This window comes from Sarcophilus harrisii, chromosome 6 (genome assembly GCF_902635505.1).
Source record: "Sarcophilus harrisii chromosome 6, mSarHar1.11, whole genome shotgun sequence".
NCBI lineage: Eukaryota > Metazoa > Chordata > Mammalia > Dasyuromorphia > Dasyuridae > Sarcophilus > Sarcophilus harrisii.
The window spans coordinates 158,257,787-158,284,016 of record NC_045431.1 but is presented as its reverse complement, the minus strand read 5'-3'; the positions used below and the strand labels follow the sequence as shown (position 1 = coordinate 158,284,016).

The following is a 26,230-nucleotide window of genomic DNA, read 5'->3' as shown; positions in this document are numbered from 1 at the left end:
TACCACAAATAGTGGTGTGTATGACCCTTTTTGTCTTGTCTTTGACCCCTCTGAGGTATGTTTGCATTTTTTTTTTTTAGAGAACAGATCCATTATTGCATAAGGGAGCAAGCTCAAGACTAGAGCTTGGAGAACTTGGGTTCAGCTCTCTGCTATCAATTACCTAGGGTCTTGACAGAGATGTCCTGGAGCCAGCTTGCACAGACTCTGTAGAGCTTAATAATTAAGTTTTCAGTGTGAGCACTTACCTCTGGGAAATTGTCAAATGCTACTAATCAGGTCTTGTTTTATTGTTTTGTAGATTTCTAGATTTAATTTTATAATTTAATTTTTAATTTTAATTTAATGCGGATTAAACTCAAAAGTGTGAGCTGCATGCAGTCTGTCCACCACCTCCACAGCCTCCCGCCCTTAGAAATCCTGTTGCAAAACATTTACCAGCACATGCCTGGTCCTTGGTAATCTTACTTCTCTTTGGGCATCTCTTTCCTCGTCTGCAAAGGGAGAGACTTGCATTTGCAGCCACTTGGGTCCTTCTAAGTCTCATTCCATGCTCTGCTGGGCAGACCTCATTTAAAGTGTGTGATAAAATGCTCCCCCATCCTACCAACTGGTCTAAGTCGGGCTTTGGACAAAGATCGCTACCCTAAGTTTCCTGCTCTCTCTCTTGATCTCTTCACTCCATCGTCCCTAAGGCGCTAAGGTGTTGAAGGCAATTGAAGGTGGAAGGGGTGTTTCATAGGCACCCAGACTAAGCTTGTGCCTCTGAGTTTCAGGGAGCTGTGCACAGTGATGAGACCGAATTGCTTTCTCTTTAAGAGCATCACATGTCATCCTGATTGGCCGCAGCTATCTAGGTCTTTCTTTTTGGTGTGCGCTCCCTGCCTCCCTCTCCTTCATCCCTCCCTCTCCTCCCTTCTCTTGCTTTTTTCCCTTCCCACAACTCCCTCCCCCCAGCTCCCCACCTGCCTTCCTCCCTCCTCCTCTCCCCCCTTTTCTCTGTCACTGTGCGGATTTCAGCTTTGACCCAGCAGCAGCAGCAGGGATGGGAGACTAGCAACAGATGCTGAGCTCCAAGATTTGTGTTCCCCCCTCCTTCCCCATCTAAAGAGAATACAAAAGAAAAAGGCAAGTCTCGACATCTCCCAAAGAGAGGAAATGACCGTGGCCATTTGAACCAGAAAATGAAACCCGAAAGCTCAACCGAGAGGCCGGAGGGGGTCATCGGAGCTGCTGTTCCTCCTGGCTCATCTCCCTCTCCAAGCATGCCGGGGCCGGGGGCTGGCTCGGGGCCGGGGGCTGGCTCGGGGCCGGGGGCAGGCTCCGGGCCGGCTCCAGAGAAGGCTGCTTTTCTCAGGAAGGGCGCAGAAAGCCCGAGAGAATGGACAGCGCTGGAAGGAATCCAGGAGGGAGATAGGAGGAAGGTGCCGGCCCGCCAGGGCATAGTCTGGAGGAATGTCATCCTAATGGCCCTGCTTCATTTCGGGGCCCTGTACTCCCTCACCCTCATTCCTAAGGCCCAGCTGCTCACTCTGCTCTGGGGTAAGTTCCAGCTCTCCCGTTCTCCGGGTGTTACATAGACTGATATGTATGCATGACCTCCCTCTCAAGGGACTGGGTTTTTTGGTCTCTAATCCTAGTGCCTAGCATATAGTATCTGGCTAATAGCAAGTAATGAGCATTTGCCAATTAAGAAATGGATTTCCTTCCTTTTCATTCAGCACCTACTAACCTTAGGGGTTGAAGAACAGCTTCCTAATGTGAAAAATGTCATTATCATTATTTTTTTTCCTGAGGCAATTGGGGTTAAATGACTTGCCCAGGATCACACAGCTAGGAAAATATATCATAATTTTCCTTTTTTTTTTTTTTTTTTTTTAAATGTTCAAAGACTGGGATTTGCTGACCCTCCATTTGTGCCATCCCTTTCCCCCACTCTGAATCTAGTTCAATCAAGAGAAATTTTCCTACATAGTTCTCTGGTGGCACCCTCACCCCAGCTTGTCTCTTGGGACAAGGCAGTTATTTCATTCTAGGAGATTCTAATTTCTTCCTTTGTCTGACTAACCCTGTTCTCTAGCTTTTTTGGGCGGACGGAGATGAGAGTCTCTGGGGTCCCATGATGTTGCATGTTTTCAAATCAGTAATGAAGAAATTGAGGTGTTCGTGTGGTTCAATCCAGGATTTCTAGGGCTTTTCTGAGGGAGTATTGTTTGTGTCTCTCCTTTCTTGTGGGTGGGTGCCTTTGGGCCCAGAGTTCTGCTCTTATTCTCTTGCATTTCAGTCTCCTTCTGGCAACAAAAATATTCACACTGTGTACTTAACGAGGAGGAGGGCTGTAGTATGTGTGTGTTTGATGGGGATGGAGGGAGGAGCACCTCATTTAGAACAGAACTGAATCTTGACTCTCATACATACATTGGCACAGCTCATCCATCTTTCTTCTGATATCCTTGCCTGTTTCCCTCTACTATCTCTCATTCCCTCCACTACTCCCTCCCCCCACCCCCCAGTTTCTACTCTCCCATTTGCTATTTGCTTGCAATTCTAGCCCCTGAAGCTTTTTTTTTTCCTGGTGAAAATCCAGCCCCATATAAAGCTCATTCACATTCCCAGAATACAATACACTTATTATGCACATGCTCCCTACTCTTGGACCCAGACTCAGAGTAGTTCCCTGGAGAGGCACCTGTGGCTCTCTTCACCACCCTCCCAACAATGGAGCTGGATCCCAGAGACAGGAGATGCCGAAACTCCCGAACATCTTTGGGGATTTTTGTTCCTATCTTATTTCAACCTATGACCTCTAACCTCTCCTTTGGAGTCCCTCATCAGCCTTAGAAAGCTTATTTTGGCCTCTGATATTTGTGAGCTTTTTCTATAATAGCCAAGATGAAAGCAATAGCCACAGATCTCTTCCTCAGCTGGAGAATTAAACTAGGTAACCCAACTTATTTTTTGTTCTCCCCTTTCTGTGATCTATAAAGGACTGAGGGAGCAACCTTTTCTATGAACAATCTTCCAACCCCGCCTCCAAAAAAAAAGGAAAAGGAAAGGAGAAGAAATTTTTTCCTAGTCTCTTAAATGTCTTGAATTATAGCTTAGAAATGGGTAATTGGCAAATTCTATAGTCTAATGTGGATTGAGGATGGGGGAAGAGAGAAATGGCTTTCCTCCCTGTTTCTAAAAGAAGCATTTTTTTCTTTCCTTTTTAAAAATTACATTATATTTTTTCATTGAACAGAAATTCATCCTCTGTCCTTCTGTGTGTGTGTGTGTCTTTCTTTGTCTCTCTCTGTTTCTTTCTTTCTCTCTGTCTCTGTCTTTCACTTTCTCTCTTCCCCTTCACCTCACTAGAAAACAAGGAAAATAGAACTTAAAAATATACATGTTGAGAACTCTGGCAATTTGTAGAGAAGGGCTTGTATTTGATTTGGGGGTTAATGATAGAGGAGTTTTGTTGTTTTAGTGATCAGTAGGCAGCCAGTATACCTTGCTTTGGGATTCATGCAAGGCTTCTTTTATGTTCTTTCCTTGACAGTCTGTTCTCTAAGGTTGCTGTAAATGTGTCCGGGATGACCTCTATCTCCATCCCTTTGGCTCTGCATGTTTCCATTTTTTTTCTCTCCCATTGTTCGTTCTCTCTCTCTCTTTCTCTCTCTCTCTCTCTCTCTCTCTCTCTCTCTCTCTCTCTCTTTCTGTCTCTGTCTCTCTGTCTCTGTCTCTCTATCTCTCTCTGTGTCTGTCTGTCTCTGTCTCTGTCTCTCTGTCTCATTTCCCTCTCTTCTCATTTCTAAATGACAAGCTATAGAAAATTCAGAATGTCCTCGGGGTACTGAAACTCTTCCAGGGGAAAACAAACCAAAGCTCTCTTTAGCAGGTTTTCTATAAGGTAAACTGAAGAATATGATCATTTTAGACAGGTTACTTGTGAGTTGTACATCACAGCATACCTTTCTCTAGGGCTTTATTTATTTATTTTTTTGCAATAATGCTAGAGAAAAAAAGCAGAGAGAAGTGAACACTTAATATTACATTTATATATATGGACCATGTTATTGAAATCCATAGAGCATGTCCCACTGAAAAACTGTCTTTCCCAGAACAAACTTGGGGTTCTAAATAGGGTCTGTCTAGTAGAGCTGGCTTGTGCTGAGGTGGGGAGATATTTCTTTCAATAGACCTATTTTGCTCTCTTCTGCTAGGGAAATATGCCAGGGAATTAATTTTACCTTCCTCTGGGAGGCGGATTATTTTCAATTTGAGGTTTGATTGATTTGGTTCCCCATTACTTCACAGAACTCCTGAGTGGTACATGGGGTGTGGCAGTTGGATGAAAAATTGGCCGAAGGGTACCCTGTGTGCGTTATCATTTCCTGGATCTTGCTGTCCATAAAGCCTTTTTATGTCCTTGTAGAATCACAGAATCGTGGAATTTCAAAATTGGAAAAGCTCTGAAGACATCCAATATAATAATGTTCACAAATGAATTCCTGCCACCATGCCCCCTACAAGTGGTCCTTCAGTTTTTGCTGGAAGTCTTTTAGAGACAGGGAAACCATTACCAACCCAAAGTAGCTTGTTCTACTGTATAGTTCTGTCTGCAAGGAAGCTTTTTCTTGCCATCAGGTTTAAATCTGTCTGTGCTCTCCATCCGTTGCTCCCAGCTCTACTCTCTGGGGCTAAGTCACCAAGCCTGATCCTTCTTCCATAAAACAGCCTTGCAAGTATTGGAACATAGCTCTTCTACACCTTTTCTTCTCTAGATTAAATACAGTCAGTTCCTTCATATAAGCTTTAATGACATGAACTAGAGGCTCTCCACTACCCCGGGGTAGTAACCCTCCTCTGGATATTCTCCTCATCAATGTCTTTTCTAAAATGTTGAACCTAGGTTCAATTAAAAACTGCAAACTAGGCACAGAATAGATTGGTTTAGGAGATCATATGGGATCACAAGATCATAGATTTACAGTTGTGATGAGCCTTAGAGGTCTCATCCTTTCCATTTTACAAATGGGGAAATTGAAATAGTGAATAGGCAGAATGAGGTAGTGAATAGGAAAGCTAGAATTTGACTCCAGATTCACTGACTCCAAACCAACAATATATCTATTACTATCATACACTACCTAGGTTACTGTTGAAGGGTCAGCTCAAATGCTTTCAGGAGAAGCATCACCTGTTTTTTGGGGAAGGTAGAAAAAATGGAAGGGAAATTTCATGTTTAAAGGATCTCTGACTATCTTTGTTACTCTGTCTAACCTATTTCTTATAATGGGTAAGCTGGTAGTAGCCTTCTTCCCCTCTCCCCTTTCCATTTTCCCCTTCCTTCCTATTCTCCAGTTTAAAGGGAAATACTGTTCAAATTAAGGAGTAACAATTTCTAAATATCCTTTTAAGAATAATTGTAAATTAATAGCACTTCTAGATGTTCTTTTGGAATGTAGGAGAGATTTGGGCAGCTGGAGAGCCGCAAAACCCAATGGACTTGCAGTTAGCCAAGAACTTCTGTAGTGCAGATGTTTCTCAGTTGGATCAAAGCCTGTAGTCCAGAGCTGTGAGCTCTTCTGAACCCTCAGGATATGGTTTTCCTCTCTCACATGCTTCTGTGCCAGGTTCCTGGAAGGACAAGCCCATTTTCTTCCCCAGATATTGAGTGCATTGGTGGGAGGATGAATTTGTGAGTACCTTTAAAATAATTATTTCTTTTGCCTTACTGTTAAGTAAAAAATAATTGTTTTTAAGATCAAGAATTATCATTTTTGTGAGTAGATATTTTATGTAAAAATAATACTATTCCTGGGCATAGTGGGCACACACAAACTATGCACATTGCCCTATATTTTCATTTCCCTTTCTTTCCTTTCCTTCTTTCATAAAAAAAATCAAGCCACAAAATACAGGGAAGGACCTCACAAGAATAAAATGACTTCATGAAACTACTTCTCTTCTTTTTTCTCCATTTCCCTAATATTTCCAGGTACTGACTCCATAATTTCTCTTACTGAAAACCTAGCAAAACTAAACATTTCCTACATCAAATTCCTAATGATTAGCCCTCACTCTAAAGCTCTTTCTTTAGGGGGAATCTATTAGACATGTCCATAAGACAGCGCATTCTTTTGCCCATAGGTGTGATCCATCCTGCCAGATTGGCCTAGTCCATCTTGTCAGATTAATTTTATCAATCTGGTAATATTCAAAGGCCATTAATGGTTCCTCACTGCCTGTTGTATAAAATCCAAATTGCTATGCCTGCCATTTTAAGACCCTCCAAAATCTGTTTTCCATCCACCTCCATAAAGTTGTCTTTCAATATTCTCTGTCAAGAAAATAAACTATGGAACTTACTGTTCCACGAATATCTTCTTTGGTTTCCTGTTTTTATGCTTTTGCTCTTATATATGAAATCTAACCTCAGCCCACTGTTGTCTCCAATCCCTATGATCCAGCATATATATTAATTGAATTTCTGCCCATTTGTATATTTTTCCTAGGTAGGGCATATATATTTACACAAGTCTGTCTAGACGTGACTTTTCTATCCATCCATCTCCAAGATAGACTTTGATTCCTGCCAGGAGGGGAAATAGGATCATGGGGCCAGAGGCTGGCTACCCTCTTTTTCTCAGAGAAAGGGTACTGAGCTAAAATTATGTCACTCTTTCCCCTTAAATATTTCTAGTCCAAAGGAAATAACTTTTAAGTTCAAGCTGGGCTCCTGATTGCTATTTCTTAATGGAGGAGAGCTTTATACCCAACGTTTGACTCTTTTCCCAAAAAATTCCAGTTCCACAAAAAGTACACTTAGGAAACAACAAATAAAACCATCTATCCAAGCTAATAACAAAGCAGAAATAAGAGAAGGCAAGCAGCTATGAATATATAGCATACAAGACAGAGTAAATGAGTTCTCTCATTGGCAGTCCAACCAAGAAAAACTCAAGAAATATCTCACTCAAGGTGAAATTAATTGAAGTCTCAGCTGTAGCAAATCAGGGATAGTGCCAGCTTTTCCCCCCCGGTTCTTTTTTTTCCCTTCAGAAACTTCAGGAGAGTCTAGAACCACCTCACTTCTTTTCTGAAAGTGGAAACCAGAAGACTCTTAGGATCCCACCAATTCTCTTTTAATGCTAGTATATAGTTTTGAGTATTCAATCTCTATCAATAAGGAGAGTCCCATCCAAATGAGCTTTGAGAGATGATGGGTTTTATATCATTCATGGCTTAGTTCACCTTTCTTAGAAGCTTCAAAGCCCTTTACTTGTACTTCTTATACATTTATCTTGTTTCGAGTTATTCAGAGGTGTGCTGGATGCAGCTCAAAAAAGCTCATAGGAGCCAATTGTTAAATTTTCAGGGAGAATATTCATACGTCAGAAATCAGCAAATGTTACACATCTGAATTTGATGTTTTGTCGATTTTCTAGACTTGAGAGAATGTTAAAAATTTTGATTAAGCTTTAAAATGTGTAGTGTGTATATTTTCCCCCCAGAGGATCAGTTGTTAAACATTTATCAGTACGCTGTTGGTTATCATTATCTTTGTACATCACCTTCTGTAATGGAAGGCAAGTGCCTGACTTAATTATTTCTGTACATTCCTTTTCACGGTGCATTTCACACAGTGTACTCAATAAATGAGTATTGATTCAAGAATATGGCTTAATTGCTCTTTCTACTTGACAGGGACTGCTTTGGGTAATTGAGGAATCAAGGCTCAAACAATCATTTGACAAACACTTATTACATGGCAGTACTGTTCTTGGAACCAAAGGATTCAGACAAAAAAAAGAAACAAGGAATTTACATTTTTTCATAGGGAAACAATAAATACAAAGATGAGTATGTGTATACAGACACACACACACACACACACGCACAAAATAAAAGATATCTGATAATGTGGAAGGCTCTTAACAACTGGGCTGGAGAGGAGAAAAGGAAGAGATGGCATTGGGATTGTGTAGAAGGTAGTAGTTAAGAGAATCCAAAAGATAGAGTTCATCCCAAGCATGAAGGACATAAACCTTTGGCAATAGTTCTCACTAGAATCTCCTTGGAAAAAAAAGTGGTAATACCAACAATTCTTGGGTGCTATAGAAGTTTTTGGGGATAGTGAGGTAGTGCTGCAGTTGGATAGAGCACTGGACTTGGAATCGGGTATACTTATTTTGCTGAGTTCAAATCTGGACTCAGACAAGTACTTACTAGCTGAGTGACCTTGAACAAATCATTTAATCTTGTTTACCTCACTTTTCCCCATCTGTAAAAGAGCTAGAATAGGATAAGGCAGTCATTGTCAAGAAAACCCCAAATGAGGTCATGAAGAACTGGACATGACTGAAATGACTCAACAGTCTAGAAATTTTGATATGGTATTTTCTTCACTAAAACCCATGAAGCAAGAAGTACAAAATTTCTTTTATTTGTTTTTACAGAGGAGGAATCCAAGGTTTAAAGAAGCTTTAGGGGCACAGATCAGGAGTGTAAAAACCAGGATTCAAACCATGGTCTTGTAATTTGAAATTCTTATCCACTATCTTTTCCTTTTACTCCTTTCTAGAGACTCAATTCATCCTGAGCATTTTGTTGAGAATCATCAGAATCTGGAGAGCTAATTCTCTTTACTTCATCTTTTATATTCTCAATTTTGGTATTTTCTCTACAAAAGATGATCTACTTTAAAACTGAAATGAACTTTCCTCTTAAAAACCTTCTCATTCTGTGCCAAGAGCCACTACAAAAACTAGATATGTGAGATTGAGCCTTGTAGCTGGAAACTAAGATATATCAAATGTAGGCTGAGGATCCAATTTGCAAGGCAAATTCCTTTTTCAATGGGTCACCTGGCTTGGCAGCCATGTTCTCTACAGGGGAGCATTGTGGGGCACTTTTTTTTTTATGCTGAAGTCCTTGGAATCCTTTTTTGATCTCTGGACTGGGACTACATTTAACATGCAATTAAAACAAAAGACACATTTAAAAACAATCTAAACATTGCTTCTGGCCTGTGTTAAGACACTCTCCAGTTGTGTGAAACCACAAACTCTTGATCTAGGTGGGATTCAAAAAAATCATAGATTATGGGAAATAATGATTTTGTTTAGAGAAACTGAAGGTAGAGTGGTGGAAAATATACTGGTTTTTTATAGTTCTTTTAAGATTAATTTTTTTTTTTAAGGTAGATGTCAGGTCAGGCAAAGTTATGTCACAGGTTGGCTGAGCCATTGGTTTTGACATTTGGCATCTACATTTAATTAATCTTCCTGTAATTTTCTCTTTGTTTTCTCTCTCCACCTAAAGCTCTTCTGGGGTCTGACATTTTGCTTTTGTCTTATCTCTTCACTTCTAGGAGTACAAAAAGAAAACTTCCAAGATATCTAAGAATAAGTGGTTATCAGCACAGAGAGCTCATGGCAAATCTCATAGATCATAAACTTGGAGTTAGAAAGAACCCTAAGATATGATTAACTTCTTCATTTACAGTTGAAGAAACTGAGACAGATATATAAATGAAATGACTTGCACAGTCACACAGTAAATATAATTGGTGGGAAATGAACTAATTTTCCTGACTTTGATTCCAATATTTTCCCAGCTTTTCTTCACTTCCTCTCAGATTTCTATTACCTACTTGATTTAGGTGAGAGGATTGGAAGAGGGGTTCCTGATTCAGTAGTTCCATACCTGGAGTACTATGTTGATTTGTGGTAACCTTATTTTAGAAAGAACATTGATAGATTAGAGAATATCCAGATGAGGGCAATCTAGATGGTGAAGGGCATTCAGTCCATGCCAGATGAAGAATGATATGGAGGAATATATTGTTTCCTATTTTTGCATTCAATTTTTATGATATTTTAATAGTATTTTATTTTTTCAAATACATGCAAAAATAATTTTCAACATTTACCTTAGCAAAACCTTCTGTTCCAATTTTTTTTTCCTTCCTCTCTCCCCCTGTCCCCTCTCCAAGGCCTTAAGCAATCTGATACAGGTTAAACATGTGCAATTCTCCTAAACATATTTCTATATTCATCATACTGCACAAGAAAAATCAAATCAAAAGGGAAAAAAACATGAGAAAGAAAAAACAAACAAGCAAACAACAACAACAAAATGAAAATACTGTGCTTTGATCCACTTTCAGTCTCCATAGTTCTTTCTCTGGACACAGATGGCTCTCTCCATCACAAGTCTATTGGAATTGTCCTAAATCATCTCATTGTTGAAAAGAATCCAAGTCCATCACTATTGATTATCACATAATCTTGTTATTACTGTGTGTAATATTCTCTTGGTTTTGCTCACTTCACTTAGCATCAGTTCATGTCTCTCCAGGCTTTTCTGAAATCAGCTTGCTCTTCATTTCTTTTCTTTCTTTCTTTTTCTTTTCTTTTTTTCCCCTGAGGCAATTGGGGTTAAGTGACTTGCCCAGGGACACACAGCTAGGAAGTGTTAAGTGTCTGAGGCCACATTTGAACTCAGGTCCTCCTGACTTCAGGGCTGGTGCTCTATCCACTGCGCCACTCAGCGCCCCTTGCATCATTTCTTACAGAACAATAATATTCCATTACATTCATATGCCAGAATTTATCAGCCATTCCCCATCCATTCAATTTCCAGTTCCTTGTCACTACAAAAAGGGTCTTTTGCATTCAATTTAATTCAACAAGCATTTATTACAGGTTCACTGCATACAAGGTGAGAGATAGTAGGATCTAATGAATAGAGAGTTAGATCTAGATCACAAAGAAGTTGGGTTCAAATTCCACTACTGACCCCATAGATATGTCATCCTGGACAAGTCACTTAACTTTTCAGTGGCCCAGGAAATCTTATGACTATAAATTGCACACCAGTTACTGATCTACAAAGGAAAGAAAGAAAGAAGGAAGGAAACAAGCATTTGTTAATAATCTACTATGTGCTTTACAAATATATCTCATTTAATCTTTACAATAACCCCATGTGTTAGGGGCTGTTATTATCCCCATTTTTCAGATGAATAAACTGAGTTAAATGACTTTCATAAGTCACAATTCTAGTCAGTGGCTGAGGCTGCATTTGAACTCAGGGCTTCCTGATTTCCAGCCAGGCACTTCATCCATTTGTCACCCAGCTGCTATTGTTGGAGTTTCTTCTCTGGGATCCCTTACACCTATAAAATTACAAATCTAGTCCAATAAATAAAAGTGCCAGGTACTGAATTTGGTATTGGGGATTCAAAAATGACAAAAGAGTCAGGGTTTGCCCTCGAGAAGTTTGCAATCTTTTGGACAGACAACTATGTAAAAAATTTAAAAAAGCCCTGCTTGTCATTCTACTCTAATAGTCTCAACATACAATATACAATACAATAATATAATGATAATAATGTAACATACATATACATATATATGTGATGGTCTATGAATGAGGTAATATATTTGAAAGACCTTTATAAAGTATTATAAAAGGCATAACATTATGTGTCTATATGAAATAAAATCTTGCCTCCATTTCCTCCTTTCCTTCCTTCCCTTTTCATCTTCTATACACCCATTTGTGTAGTAGGAACAATTCTCATCTTAGTTTTCTCATCCAGGAAAACAGGTAAAAAATGTGATTGGTCAAAGTCTGTGCTATCTTTCATTTCAGAGCTGGCTGGTTACCTCTTCTATCACCCCTCCCCTTTTCTTCCCACTCTGGTATATCAGAGCATCTCACTTGTACATGGGCCTCTCAGAGAAGCTATGTATTCTATGGGTCTTCTTCCATTCATAGCTCATAAGCCCTCATTAAAGTGTTTACTTTTACTAGTCAGCGAGAGCACATAAAATACTAAGACATTTGATGACGTAGTATAGTAAGAAAAATAGCACTTGTATTTTTCTATAAACCTGGAACGCAATCTCCCAAAATACACATACCATCAGCGAGAAGTCTAAATAAGAATTAAAAACATCTGGTGAGCTCTTGTGACCAGATGCATAGAAAGGCAACTTTTGCTTCATGAGTAATAGTGTCATGAAATGTCATTTGGTGATATCATCAAAGCTTACATGTAAGAAATCTTTTCTTCTAATAGAGGAAGATAGTATACATAGAGGACTGAGGACAGAGAGGAATGTTTAAGACATCAAAGTCAAAGTAAATTAATTTTTCAATAATGGGTTGATAACTTGATTTCTGTTCTCAGAGCTCGAGTTGGGGAGAAAAAATGTAAGAAAATTTCCATTCTAATAGAAGAATGGACTGATTGCTTTTATTTGTAACACCAGTGCTTAGTACAGTATATAGTAAGTACTACTTGATTTACAATAAGTATTAAATAAATGATTTTTCATGAGTTAGTTTATCCATCCATCCATCCATCCATCTAACCATTCATTTTATACTTTCTGTCAGTAATCTTGTCAGTTCTCATGAGCTCAATTATTATGGATCACTTTCATATCTACATACCAGGCCTTACCTCTCTCTTGAGCTCACTAAACTCTTTCTATACATTTCTACTTGATTATCCTGTGGATATCTCAAACTCAATGTATTAAAAATATATTTTTCTTAAAGGTACCATATTTTCTCAGTCTCTCATTTTTTTTATGTTTTTTTATGTACGCGATTTATGTTTTTTTATGTACGCGATTTATGTTTTTTATGTACGCGATTTATGTTTCATTCTAGATTATTCAAGATTCATTTTAGCCTATCTTTTCCCAAACCAGAGGGGGACTTCCATCTTTCCTTTCCTTTGGTTTTGTACCCAGATGACTAGGAAGTTATTCTAGAGGCTTGAGCCCTAATCTCCTGAGGGAACAATTTCAATAACTTTCAAGGAAGAGTATTAAAACTTGCATGGGAAGAGAGGAAATCTTAGAATATTGCTCACACTAGATGTCTCCAATCTATCCTCCACACAGCTACCAAGTGGATATTTCTAAAGTGCAGATCTACCTATGTAATTCCTTTGCTTAAGAGGTTTCAGTGGCTTCTTCTTGTCTCTAGGATAAAATACAAATTTCTCTATCTGTCATTTATAGTCCTTCACTGACTGGCTCTGACCTCTTTCTAAGACACATTAGTTCCTTTTATACACCCTATACTCCAGTCAGGGTTTATTTGCTGTTGTCTGTACATAGCATTTAATCTCTGCCTTTGTCCCTTGTGCTTGGAATTTTCCCTTTTTCATCTCTGCCTTGTAGAATTCCTAACATCTTTCAGAGGACAAGAAAATCATCAACAGCTGAATCATCACTCTCCCTTCCTTCCGCTCTCTCTTCCTCCCTCCTTTCTTCTTCCCTCCTTCCTTCCTTCCTTCCTTCCTTCCTTCCTTCCTTCCTTCCTTCCTTCCTTCCTTCCTTCCTTCCTTCCTTCCTTCCTTCCTCCCTTCCTCCCTCTCTCCCTTCCTTCTTTTTTTTCCTTCCTCTCTATTCCCTTCTTTAACTCTTCTCTCCCTCCCTCTCAAAAAAAAATCACAAATTTTGCTTCCTTTATAACCCTTCTAGCTATGGAAGCTTATTTTAGAATGTGCTAGGATCTTTTTTCTTTTGCCACGAAAGAGATATTTCTACAGAACTAAAAATTCTCTGCAGGAAGCATTAATGTTTAATTCATAGATTAGAAACATTAATTTTATTTTCATGAATAGACCTTGGGGAAATAACTAGGTGACTTGAATGCATGACAAGTATTTCTTGGGGCCGCAGCTTGTCTAGTTATGATGATGCTGAGTGAGGAGAGAACAGGGCTCACCCAGTGGGTATCTTGCTGTGAAGCAAGACTTTAGCTCCCTCAGTTTCTTCTTTCTGTGCTTCTGTCCTTCTATGTCCCTCCTCCTGGCATATATTCCCTGCCCCTACTTCTTTTAGAACTAGGATCTTCATTCTCCCTCTACTCCCTGCCCTCAAACAGCAATCTGAAAACAACCTTAGTAATTGGTCATTTTTGTGTGAACCTAGTCCATAGATCTCTCAAGGATATCTGATTTTTAAGGTTATCTGCATAATTAAGGAGGAGGGTCTTTTTGTTTCATTTGTAAGTTGTGGGGCAAAGCCCATTTTACACCTTGCCTTTTTCTGCCTCAAATGGCCATAGTGGCCTATTCACACATAAAAGTGTAACGACTGGAATCTCATTCAAATATCTTGTGAAAAACCATGAAATCTTGACCTATTTATTCAAGACTATGATGGATGCCCTTAATGGGCCAATGGACACTTCTTCACTCCTTTAAAAAGCATGAAGGAATTCTTTAATCAAGCTGAGAGAATTATAGGAATTTTGGATGCTGGATAAAAGGTAATTGCCATCACACTGGAGACATATGGCAGATTTTTTGTGACTGTTGAGGAACAGTTGTTCATCTTTTCCTTGTATTTCTTGGGGAGTGCAGCATGGGGGGAAGAGAAGATTTCAGCACATAGCCCATGAAGACACTAATTCCAGCACAGAGTAGAAGAGGAAGCTAGGAGCCAACTCAGGGACCAAGCCAAATTAGCTTCTGGGCAGGGAGGCTTCATCCAGGGAGAGCAGTGAGACCAGTCCAAGAGAAAAACCTTGGTTGAACTGGAGGTGTGAATTGCCAAGTCACACTGGTTCCCTACGTATATGATTTTCTACTTGTGTCCTCCACATATGTGCTTACTTTTCCTATGTAAATTTGTAATAGAGTGCACCCCATGTTTATGGGGAAGCATTTTGCTATTGCTGCTCATGTTATACCATTTTATTTAATGCTTTTGTTTTGAGCTAACTGTGCAATGGGCTACTTCTCAAAGGTGAGGGCTCATGAGCTATGATTTTAAAAGTTCACACCTATAAAGTACCTTGCATCTGGGGGACCTAACTTTAAAGTGTGGGTTAGTAAAAGTAGTCCACTATGGGCACTATATCTTTTTGTTTATTCATTCATCCATCTATATATCATCTATATATCTATCTACCTATCTACCTACTTATCTATTTATTTATTTATTTTGGGAGGGTACTATATCTTGCTGTTAGAATCTTAGGCATTCAGCAAAGAGATTTATTTATTTTTTTGGTGGGGCTTAGAGAATTAGCTGCCTGGGTAATATTAATAATATTTCACTCATTTTGTATTTTAACACTTTCCTGACAATTTTAAGAAACATAGAGCACAAAAAGGAACTGAGGTTCTGACTGAATTTGCCAGTGGTCAAATAGTCCGGAACCAGAACTCAAACCAAGAGCTCTTCCTAATACTCCTAAGACCTCTATAGATCTAGAGGAGAAACTGACTCTGGATGCAGAGACTAACTCATAACAGCTTATATTTACAGGTAGGAAAAATGTCATTTACAAAGAAGAAAACTGGGACTCTGAGACCTAATAAGGTCGCAATGATCACATTACCTGGTAAATGTGTAGGATATAGAATTCAAATCCAAGTCTTTTGATTATGTCAAACATATACCAGGTAGCCTTGACAATCTACTCTGAAATGCTCATGAACCTCAGGGGATTTTGCAAAGCCAAAAATGCTTTAGTCTGATTGTGGCAATTAATTACCTTCAAATCTAAGCTTTGAATTTTTTATTTGATTTCTTTTATTTTCTGTTTTGATTTTATTTCTTTTGTTTTTGCTTTTGAATTTATGTTTCCCTTACCCAGCTTGCCATCCTTTGAACCAAAAAGCAAAAAAAGAAAGAGAAAATTATTTTTAGTAAAATTAACCAATATTCCAGCACTCTCTTTGTTCAGGTATGATTGAGTTACTCAAAAGTCATTTGAACAATTAACCAAAGATCTATTTTGCTTTTACCACAAGGATATGTAACAAGGGTACAATGTTAATTAGCTTCTCGGGATGCAGCTCCATTCTTCCCCATATATGTAGCTAGTAGGACAAGGTAAAGTAACTTGGGTGGATGTTAGTAATTAGTAATGGATTACTAACATCCACCCACTCCACTTCTGCAAATAAGCAAACCTTAACCTAAAAAATATTTCTCAAGCTAGGGATTTTTTGAATAGCTGTTTTGATGACAAAAGCTGAGGAGGGAGTTTCTGGGGGTAAATTGGTCTCCTTTATCTTGCAGGAATTTCTAAGCCTCCCTGTCCTTATTATTTATTATATAATGTTGAAAGTTGTTGGCATTTCAGACCCCTGAATAGCTGTTGATATTCTCAAAAATGCACTTTTTGGAGGTGATATGGGACACAACATAATCCAATGCAACAAATTTTTTACTGAATGTCTGCTGTCTGAAGAGCAACAAATCCATAATAAAATTACATACCACTCGATTACATTTTATATATAAATATACCAAATACATATTTGGGGTATATATAGTCACAAACCCCAGGTAATTGACTCCACGGACTTATTTTTGAGAATCTCAGGCTTCTTTGTTGGAATAACATGAAATTATGAGATCCTTCTATGGATGAATGATAGTATGAGAAAGGATGAAAAACTTTGGTTTGGAATAAACCTAAAAGGAGGATCCTGTAAATTTAGATTGTTATTACAATTGCAAAAGCTTCAGAACTTTGGAGAATCAAGATATCATCTGTGTGATAGGATGTTTGCTGATATAGATAGAAACCCATCCTATGTGATTTTTCCTTGTATGTTCCCGTAAATCCTCTAAAGAGGATAAAACCCATCAGACTGGAGGCTGTTCTTTAACAGCGATTATTTTAATTAATTAGTATTTGAATTAATATTTGAATTTTATATTTAATTTTGTTTTTATAATTTTAATATAATTTTAAATTTAAATTTTATATTTAGTTTTATAATATTTTAATTTAATAATTTTAAAATAGTAATTTTAATACTTTACTATTTAATATTTTATGGGTATCAGGATACTAATCTGGCTCTCTTCTTTTTTGGTTAGTCATGTCCTGGATGAACACATAAGATTAAGAAAGTCCTGTGCTTTTGCTATTTCTGGCAACTTACTTCATTTCTTTGGGTCTTCTACAAAATGAACTAGATAATCCTTCCACTCTGTGATCTTGGTTTAGTATGATAACCTCTTTGTGCCTCAGATTCCCCATCTGTGAAATGAGAAAGTTGGACTAGATGGTCTTTGAAGTCCCTTCTAGCTATGTGACCTCCCTTGGCCAGATGAAAAGAAAGTGTGCCTTTGCTGGGGTTCCTCCTTAACCTTTCCCTTTCTTTCCCTCTGCCCTTATTGCAGCCCAGGTGCCTTTCTGGTCCCTTAACTACTTGGATGAACTAGTTTTTGCATTGAGCTGGAAAATCTTACCACCTGCCTTGCCATTACACCCCCTAGAGAACCCTGATCTGCCATGTAACCTAATGCTTCCCTTACAGATCCCCACCATCAATCTCTTCATTGCCTCTTAGAACTTGCAGGTCTTCTTACCTGCCCTAGAGTCGGACCTTCTTTTAAATATTTTTCTCTGTGCACAGTGTACAACACTGCCCAAGCTACTGGGACTAACTCTCTTGTTATTGTTTTAATGAGTTTTAAAATTATGAACTATGAAATCATCAATAAATATAAACATTTATATACAAAAAGGCTAGAAAAAGATCATAAATGAGAGTATGAACACATAATACTGTGTATATATAATATAATATATGCTATATATAATATATGTATTTATACTTTATAGTGGTAGGTTAATTAACTTAAAAGAATGAAACAAAAATAAGTACTTGGAGTTGGTTACCTGGGCTTTCTGGTTATATATACTAAATATGTTTTTGTTATATTTGTTTATAAAATATAACACAGAAATATATATTTTTATATAACAATTGGGAGTGTTTGGGATGCACTTCTGGTGTGAAGGCTTGCTGAGCCCTTTCCAGGGCTACTCCTCTAACTTTGGTGTCTACCTGACTCATCCAATTCTCACCTGTGGCTCCAAGAAACTATAACATGCCCAGTGGCCACAGCCCAGCGCTAAACCGGGTTGAGTATACCTGACAAACCTCCAACCCATCAGTGAGTTACAGAGTATCTACCCCAAGCATGTGAAGGCTTCCTGAAGCACAATGGGTGGATAAGAACAAATTGTTCCAGTGGCCACGTAGGCTGCTGAAGTAGCTGCTGTGTGGAGTGACTAGATTTTGGTCAGACATGGAAGACACCAGGGTCATCCGCTACATCCCAAATCAGTGCCATAGTCTTGACTTTTGTTTTGCTACTGAATTTCAGTGGTTCTGGAAAAGAGAGACCAACGAAAGCCTTAGGCAACTCTGTCTCACTTAAATTCAGTTCATGTGCAAGGACAAACAACAAAAACACGTAGAATTATTTATATTATATAATTCACATAAATATGAAAATGTTGATATATGCACATAAGGATATGTATCACATGTAATATTGGCATATATATTTGTATGTATATATTTACATTTATATATACATACCAATGTGATATATATATATACATATCAATATGATATATATAAAACAAAATATATTTAAAGAGTTGTACCAGCATTACTCTACTTGTTTGTCTTTCTTTCTGAACTCTCTTCTGCCATCTTTTTTTTTTTTTTTACAACTTTCATTGATATTCCACCTCAAAATCTGTTCAATAGCTTTCCCCTACCTCAAATAAAAACTCTTCCTTGGAGAAGTATATATATATATATATTCATATTTTTTGACAATGTACCTACTGGATAATTCTTATTCTTATATCTTTATATTATTTCCCTATATGTCTTCAATATCAGAGCTTTGCCAGAGAAATTTTCTGCAAAGATGTTTTTTCTCAGTTAACAATTTCCTTTTTAATTTCAAAAAGCATCTAGGTGGAGCAGAGGATAAAGTCTTAGGGCTGGAGTTAGGAAGACCTGAGTTCAAAAATAGCCTCAGAGACTTATTAGTTCTTGGCAGGTCACTTAAACTCTGTTTGCCTCAGCTTCCACATCTGTAAAATAAGCTGGAGAAGGAAATAATAAACTACTTCAGTATCTTTGCCAAGAAAAATCCCAAATAAGGTCACGAAGAGTCAGACATGATTGAAGTAACTAAACAACAACAATCTAATTTCGAGCACATTGATTTTCTTTGAACAAAACATCTTCAGCTGTATTTAATCAACATTGTCCATTTTAATATTCTCTGACCATCTCTATCCTTTTGTTTGGTCAAGAGCTCTTCTATTCACAATTGTCAAAATTATCTCTTTCTATTCTCTTTTAATTCATTTGTGATATGACCTTTAATATTTAGGACATGAGTCCATTCGGATCTTATTGTGGTATGAGACATTGGTCTGAATCTAATATTATAGTATGAGATATTGTTATAAACATAATTTGTGACAAACCACTTGCCAGTTTTCCCAGCAATTTTTGTTGGCTAGTGAGTCCTTATCCCAGTAGTTGTAATACTCTGGGATACAGAGTACTCTGTATTTGAATTTATCAAGTACTCTGATACTATTTGTTTGCTTCTAAGTCTCATCATAAAAATTATGATCACTTTTATTAAAGTTTGTGATGTGATGCTACTAGATCCTTTCCTTGGTGACTTTTTTCATGATTTCCCTGAGATTCTTGACTTCCAGATGAATCCTGTGATTTTGTATTGTTCTATAATGTAATTCTTTGTTAACATAGTAAGCCTTTGAAAAAAGTCAATCCAATTGCTGGCTCAGAATGGTTTGTGTGTGTGTGTGTGTGTGTGTGTGTGTGTGTGTGTGAGAGAGAGAGAGAGAGAGAGAGAGAGAGAGAGAGAGAGAGAGAAAGGAGAGAGACAGAGAGAGAGAGAGAGACAGAGACAGGAGAGAGAGACAGGAAGGAGAGAGACAGAGAGAGAGGGAGAGAGAGAAAGAGACAGAGACAGAGAGAGAGACAGAGACAGGAAAGAGAGAGAGAGAGAGAGACAGAGAGAGGAGAGAGAGAGACAGAGAGACAGGAGAGAAAGAGAAGGAGAGAGAGAGAAAGGGAGAGGAGAGAGAGAGAGAGAGACAGAGAGACAGAGAGAGAGACAGAGACACAGAGAGAGATTTTCCAGGGGCTAGCTAAGCATTTTGGGAGATGTAGTTCTCTAAGAGAGTTCTTAGCTAGGGGGAAGAGACAGAATTATGTGATTAGAATAACAAAGTAAATTTATACTGACCACGGGGGGTTGTAGAATAGGTCTATAAAAGAAGTCAGGAGGGACACATCAAAGAGCTGATGGCAGAATTATAGAATATGTTGATCACACATTTATTCTACAAGGGAAGCCAACATCTTCATCCATTGATTCAGATGGGACACCAGTGGTCAGTGTGGAAGATTTCCCTAGCCAAGAGCCCAGGCAATTAGAGAATCATCCACCTTTTCTCTTTACTTTCTCTTGTGCTCTCCCTTTTCTGTCAAATATGTGTAAAAGCTGTTCAGCATAGCACCTGGTACATAATAGGTATGTATGTACTTACATACATATTAATGCTTCTTCCCTGCCCCCTTTCCCAAAGAAGGTTTAACCCAAAGTTTGAAACTACTTTAAGGTGTAAATAGTCTCTAAAAGTGATCACAGCAAAACCCATCCAACCTGTAGTGGGCGAATTAATGATACTATCCTACTGTACGATAAAAGGCCTCCTGAAGGCAACACAGAAATTAGTGGTTTGGGGCAAGATGGGGAGGAGATGCCATGTGATGATGATTGCTCTTCCCCTGCATCTCCTTTAGAATTTACTTTCACTGGTAAAATCGATGAATGAATAAATGAAAAAAGCATTTTAGTAAGCTCTTACTAAGTTTTCTGTCATAGGAACAGAGGAGGATAGGTTTAGAGTCTCTTCAGACCTCCGTGGTCCTCTATTCCTGGGGTTTAGCACAATGCCTGACACATAGTAGGTGCTTAACAATGTTTATTGGTTGATTGATTTTGGGAAAACAGATTAAGCGACTTTCCTCAAGATCACACAATTAGCAAATTGGGATTCAAAGGCAGGTGTTTGACTAAACACAGATCCCATCCCCCTATATCACACTGTCCCTGAGAGAAGCAGTAAATCATGAAATGTATTGATACAAATGGTCTGGGTTGTGCATTTTCCCATGGATGCCATAGATAGGGTAGGGTATGTGCATATTTATTCTGCTTTGTGAAACTCTCAACAATTCTGCCAAGTTCTTCAATCTCTGAAGCTTTTCATTTCTGTCAGCGTAAGAAGAAATGTAGGTCAGAGCTGTGCTGTAGAAATACATTCCATACAACAGGGAAACAGGAACAAACAAGGAGAAGGGAAACGAGGGGACCAAGATGGGGCATAGATTCAGGGTCAGATTAGTCATAAACAAAATAGGGCTTAAACTCAGAGGAAGCATCATGAAGAGGATCTAGAAGGAAAGATAGGACAGAGAGAGGGAGAAATAAATATATAGTATGCAATCAGCAATCCTAAGTATGAAAGTGAATGAGATGAACTCATCCATAAAACAGATGATAGCAAAATTGACTATCCAACAATATGTTGTTTACAAAGAATCCAGTTAAACATTAGATTAACACAATTAAAATAAGGGGTGAAAGTAAGATTGATCATGTTTCAGCTGAATTCAGTAAACCAGGGAGTAGGAATCATGATCCCAGATAAGACAAGAGCAAAAAAAATTAATAAAAACAGAAATAAACAGGAAAAATTACATTTTACTGAAAGGTACCATAAACAATGAGTTGATTTTAATACTTTACAAATATATCTCATGTATATATATATATATATATATATGTATATATTACACACATATGTAATGTATTGAAATCTGGTGTACATATATATGTATATCAGATTTCAACATGTATGTACATATATACACATATGTATGAGATGAGATAGCATACAAATGTTTAAAGGAAGAACTAAAAAAGTTATAGGAAAAACCAAGGAATAAAACCATAATTGTGGTATTTCAGTATACCCCTTTCAGAGCTAGACAAATCTAAAAAATAAATAGTAAACATGTTAAGGACCTCAACAGACTTTCGAAAGCTACATATAATAGCTTACTGGTGATTTTTGAATGAAAATAGCAAGGAGTATACATTTTTCTCAGTTGTGCATGGTGCCTTTACAAAAATGACTTTGTATTAAGGCATAAAAACTTCACAAACACATGCAGAAAAAGAGTCTACTAAATTCTTTACTGACAACAATACAATAAAATTATGCTAAAGCAAATGCCATTGAAAGATTAAAATTAACTGAAAACTAATCTTGAAAAATAAAAAAAGAAGAATTTTGGGGGAAATAATAAAATCATAATGGGTTTTTCATAGATCCAAAGAACATAAACAAATATAAATTACTGTCATAGTGGATTAAAATGCATTTGTTTTAGATTCTTTGATGAAAGCCTGATGAAAGATAAAAAAATAAAGTGGACATGGCAGTGTGTGGTCTTTCTCTAGAAAAGAGGCACTTACACAGCCTTTCATCTCAACATGAAAGCATCTTTCATTAGCCTCCAATCTAGGATTGCAATCATTGTAGTCCAGTTCTCAAAACAATGGAAACTACTTAGTTCTTCCTGAATAGTCTACATCATATTTATCAGGGCTGGACTTTGTCTGCTATTTATATCTAATTAATGTTTATTGATTAAAAATGAATGAACGAGACCTAACTGAAGTTCTTTGGTTTGATGAATGGGACTTGAGAAAAGGGATTTTAAAATATACTGGAGAATGTCATATAAAATGACTATGATGTAACTCTCTAAGTGGAAATTTGTTGGATCAAAAGGGCAACAAGAAATGGTGATGGGGAAGTTGTAAAGATTCTATCATTGGTCTCCAAAGCTCCTTTCATATCTCTGCCTGCTCAATTTTCCTTTATTACAAAGTGGGGATAATAATTGTGAGATTCAAATGAAATAATATTTGTAAAGCATTTAGCATAGTGCTAGGGACATAAAAGATACTTAATAAATTCTGGTTTCTTTCCTCTCCTTTTCCTTCTCTTTTCACACAAGAGCAGAAGTTCTTAACCTGGGGCTTATGATAGATTTCAGGGGGTTAATTGAATCTGGATGGGAAAATAATGAAATCTTTATTTTCATTAGCCTCTTACTGAAATGTATTATTTCCTTTGATTATGAATTTTTAAAAAATGCCATTATGACTTCATTAGACTGCCAAAGATATCCATCACACAAAATAAGAATGACAAGTACAGGTATTTGTTTTGCTTGATTATAAAAAATTAACAAAAATAGTAGTTCTGTTTTTCTGCTTTTTCTGGGAGAAAAAGAAGGCAGCATTTCATGAAGATAAAATGAAATTTAATTTAAAAAAATATTAAGAATCCCTGAGTTAGAGGTAAATTGCCTCAATACTTGAATTAACCCCTTTCTTTCTATCCTTAATTTAATTAGCTCAATTCATCTAAGAGTCCTAAATCATTCTGAAAATTAGTTTCTTCTGTAAAATTAATTTGATGTCTAGTATTTTGAAGTAATCTCTCATCCTGCTCTTCTCAGTTGGCATGCTTTACTGAAAGGGACTTTCCTTATCTACAAGTAGTTCATGATCCAATTTTTTGCTGCGTTGAGCCAAGAAAAGATTTTTCTTGAAATTAAATTTTTAAAAAGAGAAAATGGGGACTTTAATACAATTTCATAGTAGCTCCCATTATAGTGAAGTGGATTCAAGTGACATTTTTTCTTGTAATGAGATTGTGTAGCTATCAATGAGGTTTAGAAACATTTTGGAGAAATTAATAATTTTCTTATAATGGTCATCTTTGACACAATTTTACTAATGTAGCACCTTTTGGTATTGTGAAGGAGATATGGATGCTGGAGATGGACTGCTGTTGGTTAGGATGGAAATTCCCCAGCATTCCTCTTCTTAACCATTAAGGAGTTAGCTCTGTCCCAGAAGGATCTACTGATATAACAGAATGATTATTAAGTTGGTGCTTCTTCCTTTCTAAGGAAGGGGAGAGAAGTTAAAGTCTCAGAGGAGACAACAAAGACATTGAATCAAGAATCACTAGACCCAAATCCAAGCCCAGGCTGTCACACTGGACTTCAGGGTCCTCCTCTTGAAAATGAGTGAACTGCCCTAGATGGCTTGTCAGGGTTCATTTATACTATAATGATTCAATGACAGGGTGTCGGGAAACTTGGGCTCTGGTTTGGGTTTCGCCATGAACTAATTGTGTGGCCATCAATAAATAAAAGGGGGGAGTGAATAAACATTTATTAATCACTTATTGTGTGCCAAGAACTGTGAACTTTGCATATGATATTTCATTTGATTCTAACAACTACCCTAGAAGGCAGGTGTTATTTTCTCCATTTGGCAAATGAGAAAACTGAGGCAGATCCAACTTATGTGGCTTGTTCAAGATCACACAGCTTGCAAGTGTCTGAAACTCAGGTAATTCTGGCTTCAGACTCAGTTGCTTTTATGCCTCAGTTTCCTTATTGGTGAAACGACAAGGCTGAACTAGATTTCTTGTGCTCTTCCTAGATTTTTGGCTTCTAAGACCAGTATTCTTTTTCATTAAGTAAATGAAGACTGGCTTCATCTGGTAGATATTTTTCAGATTTTATTTCCTTAACAGTTACACAGGAAAAGTTAATTCCAGTGACTTTCTAGCACTGAGGATATATTTCCTTCCATACATTGTAGTTTTCAAAACATGAATTATTGTTATTCTGAACTGAACAAATGCAAAATAAAGTGTTTCCATATATCTATAAAAAAGAAATAGAGGATTGTACATGAAGTTGCAAGTCTTTACTATGTGAAGCTTGCTCTAAATATGTATATATGTATAACATACAATATATGTGTATGTGAAAATATATTTTATATATGTATATATATATATATGTATCTATACATGTATATGTGTGTGTGTTTAATCTAAAATTTTCATAGCCACCCACCTTTTCTGAGCTTCTTTCCAGGCCTTCCTTCTGCTCTTTTCTCTGCATTAAAAAAAATTCCTTAGTGGCCCTCTTTTATTTCCATTTCTATTCTTTTTTAAACAATTTTAGTATTTTATTTTTCCCAGTTACTTGTAAAAATTTTTTTAACATTCATTTAAAAATCTATTTCTATTCTTTTTTCTCCTAATTTATCCCTGCCTCCTTTTATCCACCATTAGAAAATAAAAGAAAAAGACTAAAAGCTTTGTAGCAAATAAACATTCTTAAGCAAGACAAATTCCTATGTTATCTGTATCCAAAATCGTGAAGGGAGGGGTTGTCATTCAGCCAGTCGGCAATCATTTCTTCTTCTCTGACTTCTCTACCAGGTCCCCATAACAGGTACCTCCCCCCCCCCCATCAGCTTTCTTCTATATAAATTGCAAGCTCCTTAAAAGCAGGGACTGCCTTTCTTTTATTCATATTTGTTTCCTCAGTGCTTAGCACAGTATCTGATGCATGGTAGATGCTTAGTAATTATTAAGTGCTTATTAAGGCTGTTCTAAGTGCTAGGATACAGTGAAAGACAAAAATCATACAGCTGCTGTCATCGAGGGGCTCCCATAAGGGGAAGGGTGTTCTGGGTGCCTCACATTGGAGCATGTCCCCAAGAAAGGAGCTGTACAAGACGTTGCTGGTGAGGATTTGTAGCACGAGGAGCCCTGACAGCATTTCTGTGACTTCTTCAATGTAGAGCAGACACTTTCTAGAGCAGCCGTGGGATGACAATTTATTGGCTTCCTAGTGATGAATCTTGCTGACCTTAGCCCGGTCTGGAGTAGCTGGCACACAACTATTGCTGAATTTGCACTAGAAACCTTTCTAGCCTTGAAGGACCTGCAGGATCAACTCCCTGAATCTACAGGAATGGGACTGAGGAAGGAGCCCTAAGCAAGCCAGATTGTTGTTCACTTGTTTCAGTCATACCCAACTGTCCATCACCCTGTTTGAGCTTTTCTTGGCAAAGATACTGGAGTGGTTTCCATTTCCTTCTCCAGCTCATTTTACAAATGAGGAAACTGAGGCAGAGTGAAGTGACTTGCCAAAGATCACTCAGCTACTAGGTGTCTGAGACCAGATTTAAATTCAGAAGATGAGTCTTTCTGCCTCCATACCTGGCACTCCATGCATCTTAAAACCTAGCTGCCCAAATAGTCCAGTAAGGGATTATAAATTCAATCAACAAAATACTTTTCTCTTCTCTTAGTCTGATAATTAACATAATTCAGTTACGGTGGATCAACCAACGGCATCTGGCCCTTGTTAATCATTCTGTTTCAGGGAGATGTCCTTACTGGGTTAGTTTGGAGAGAGCAAAGTAGGGAATTA

General features: G+C 37.6%; 1 protein-coding gene across 1 annotated transcript in view; it reads left to right on the top strand.

Annotated features, from left to right (window-relative positions):
* Nucleotides 1-937: 937 nt before the first annotated feature.
* Nucleotides 938-26,230, top strand: part of SCD5 (stearoyl-CoA desaturase 5) — a 67,510-nt gene continuing 42,217 nt past the window's right edge. The window contains exon 1 of the mRNA XM_031941331.1: nt 938-1,542. Within this exon, the coding sequence (XP_031797191.1) occupies nt 1,185-1,542 (358 nt within the window). The 5' untranslated portion in view covers nt 938-1,184. The remainder of the gene's footprint in view (nt 1,543-26,230) is intronic.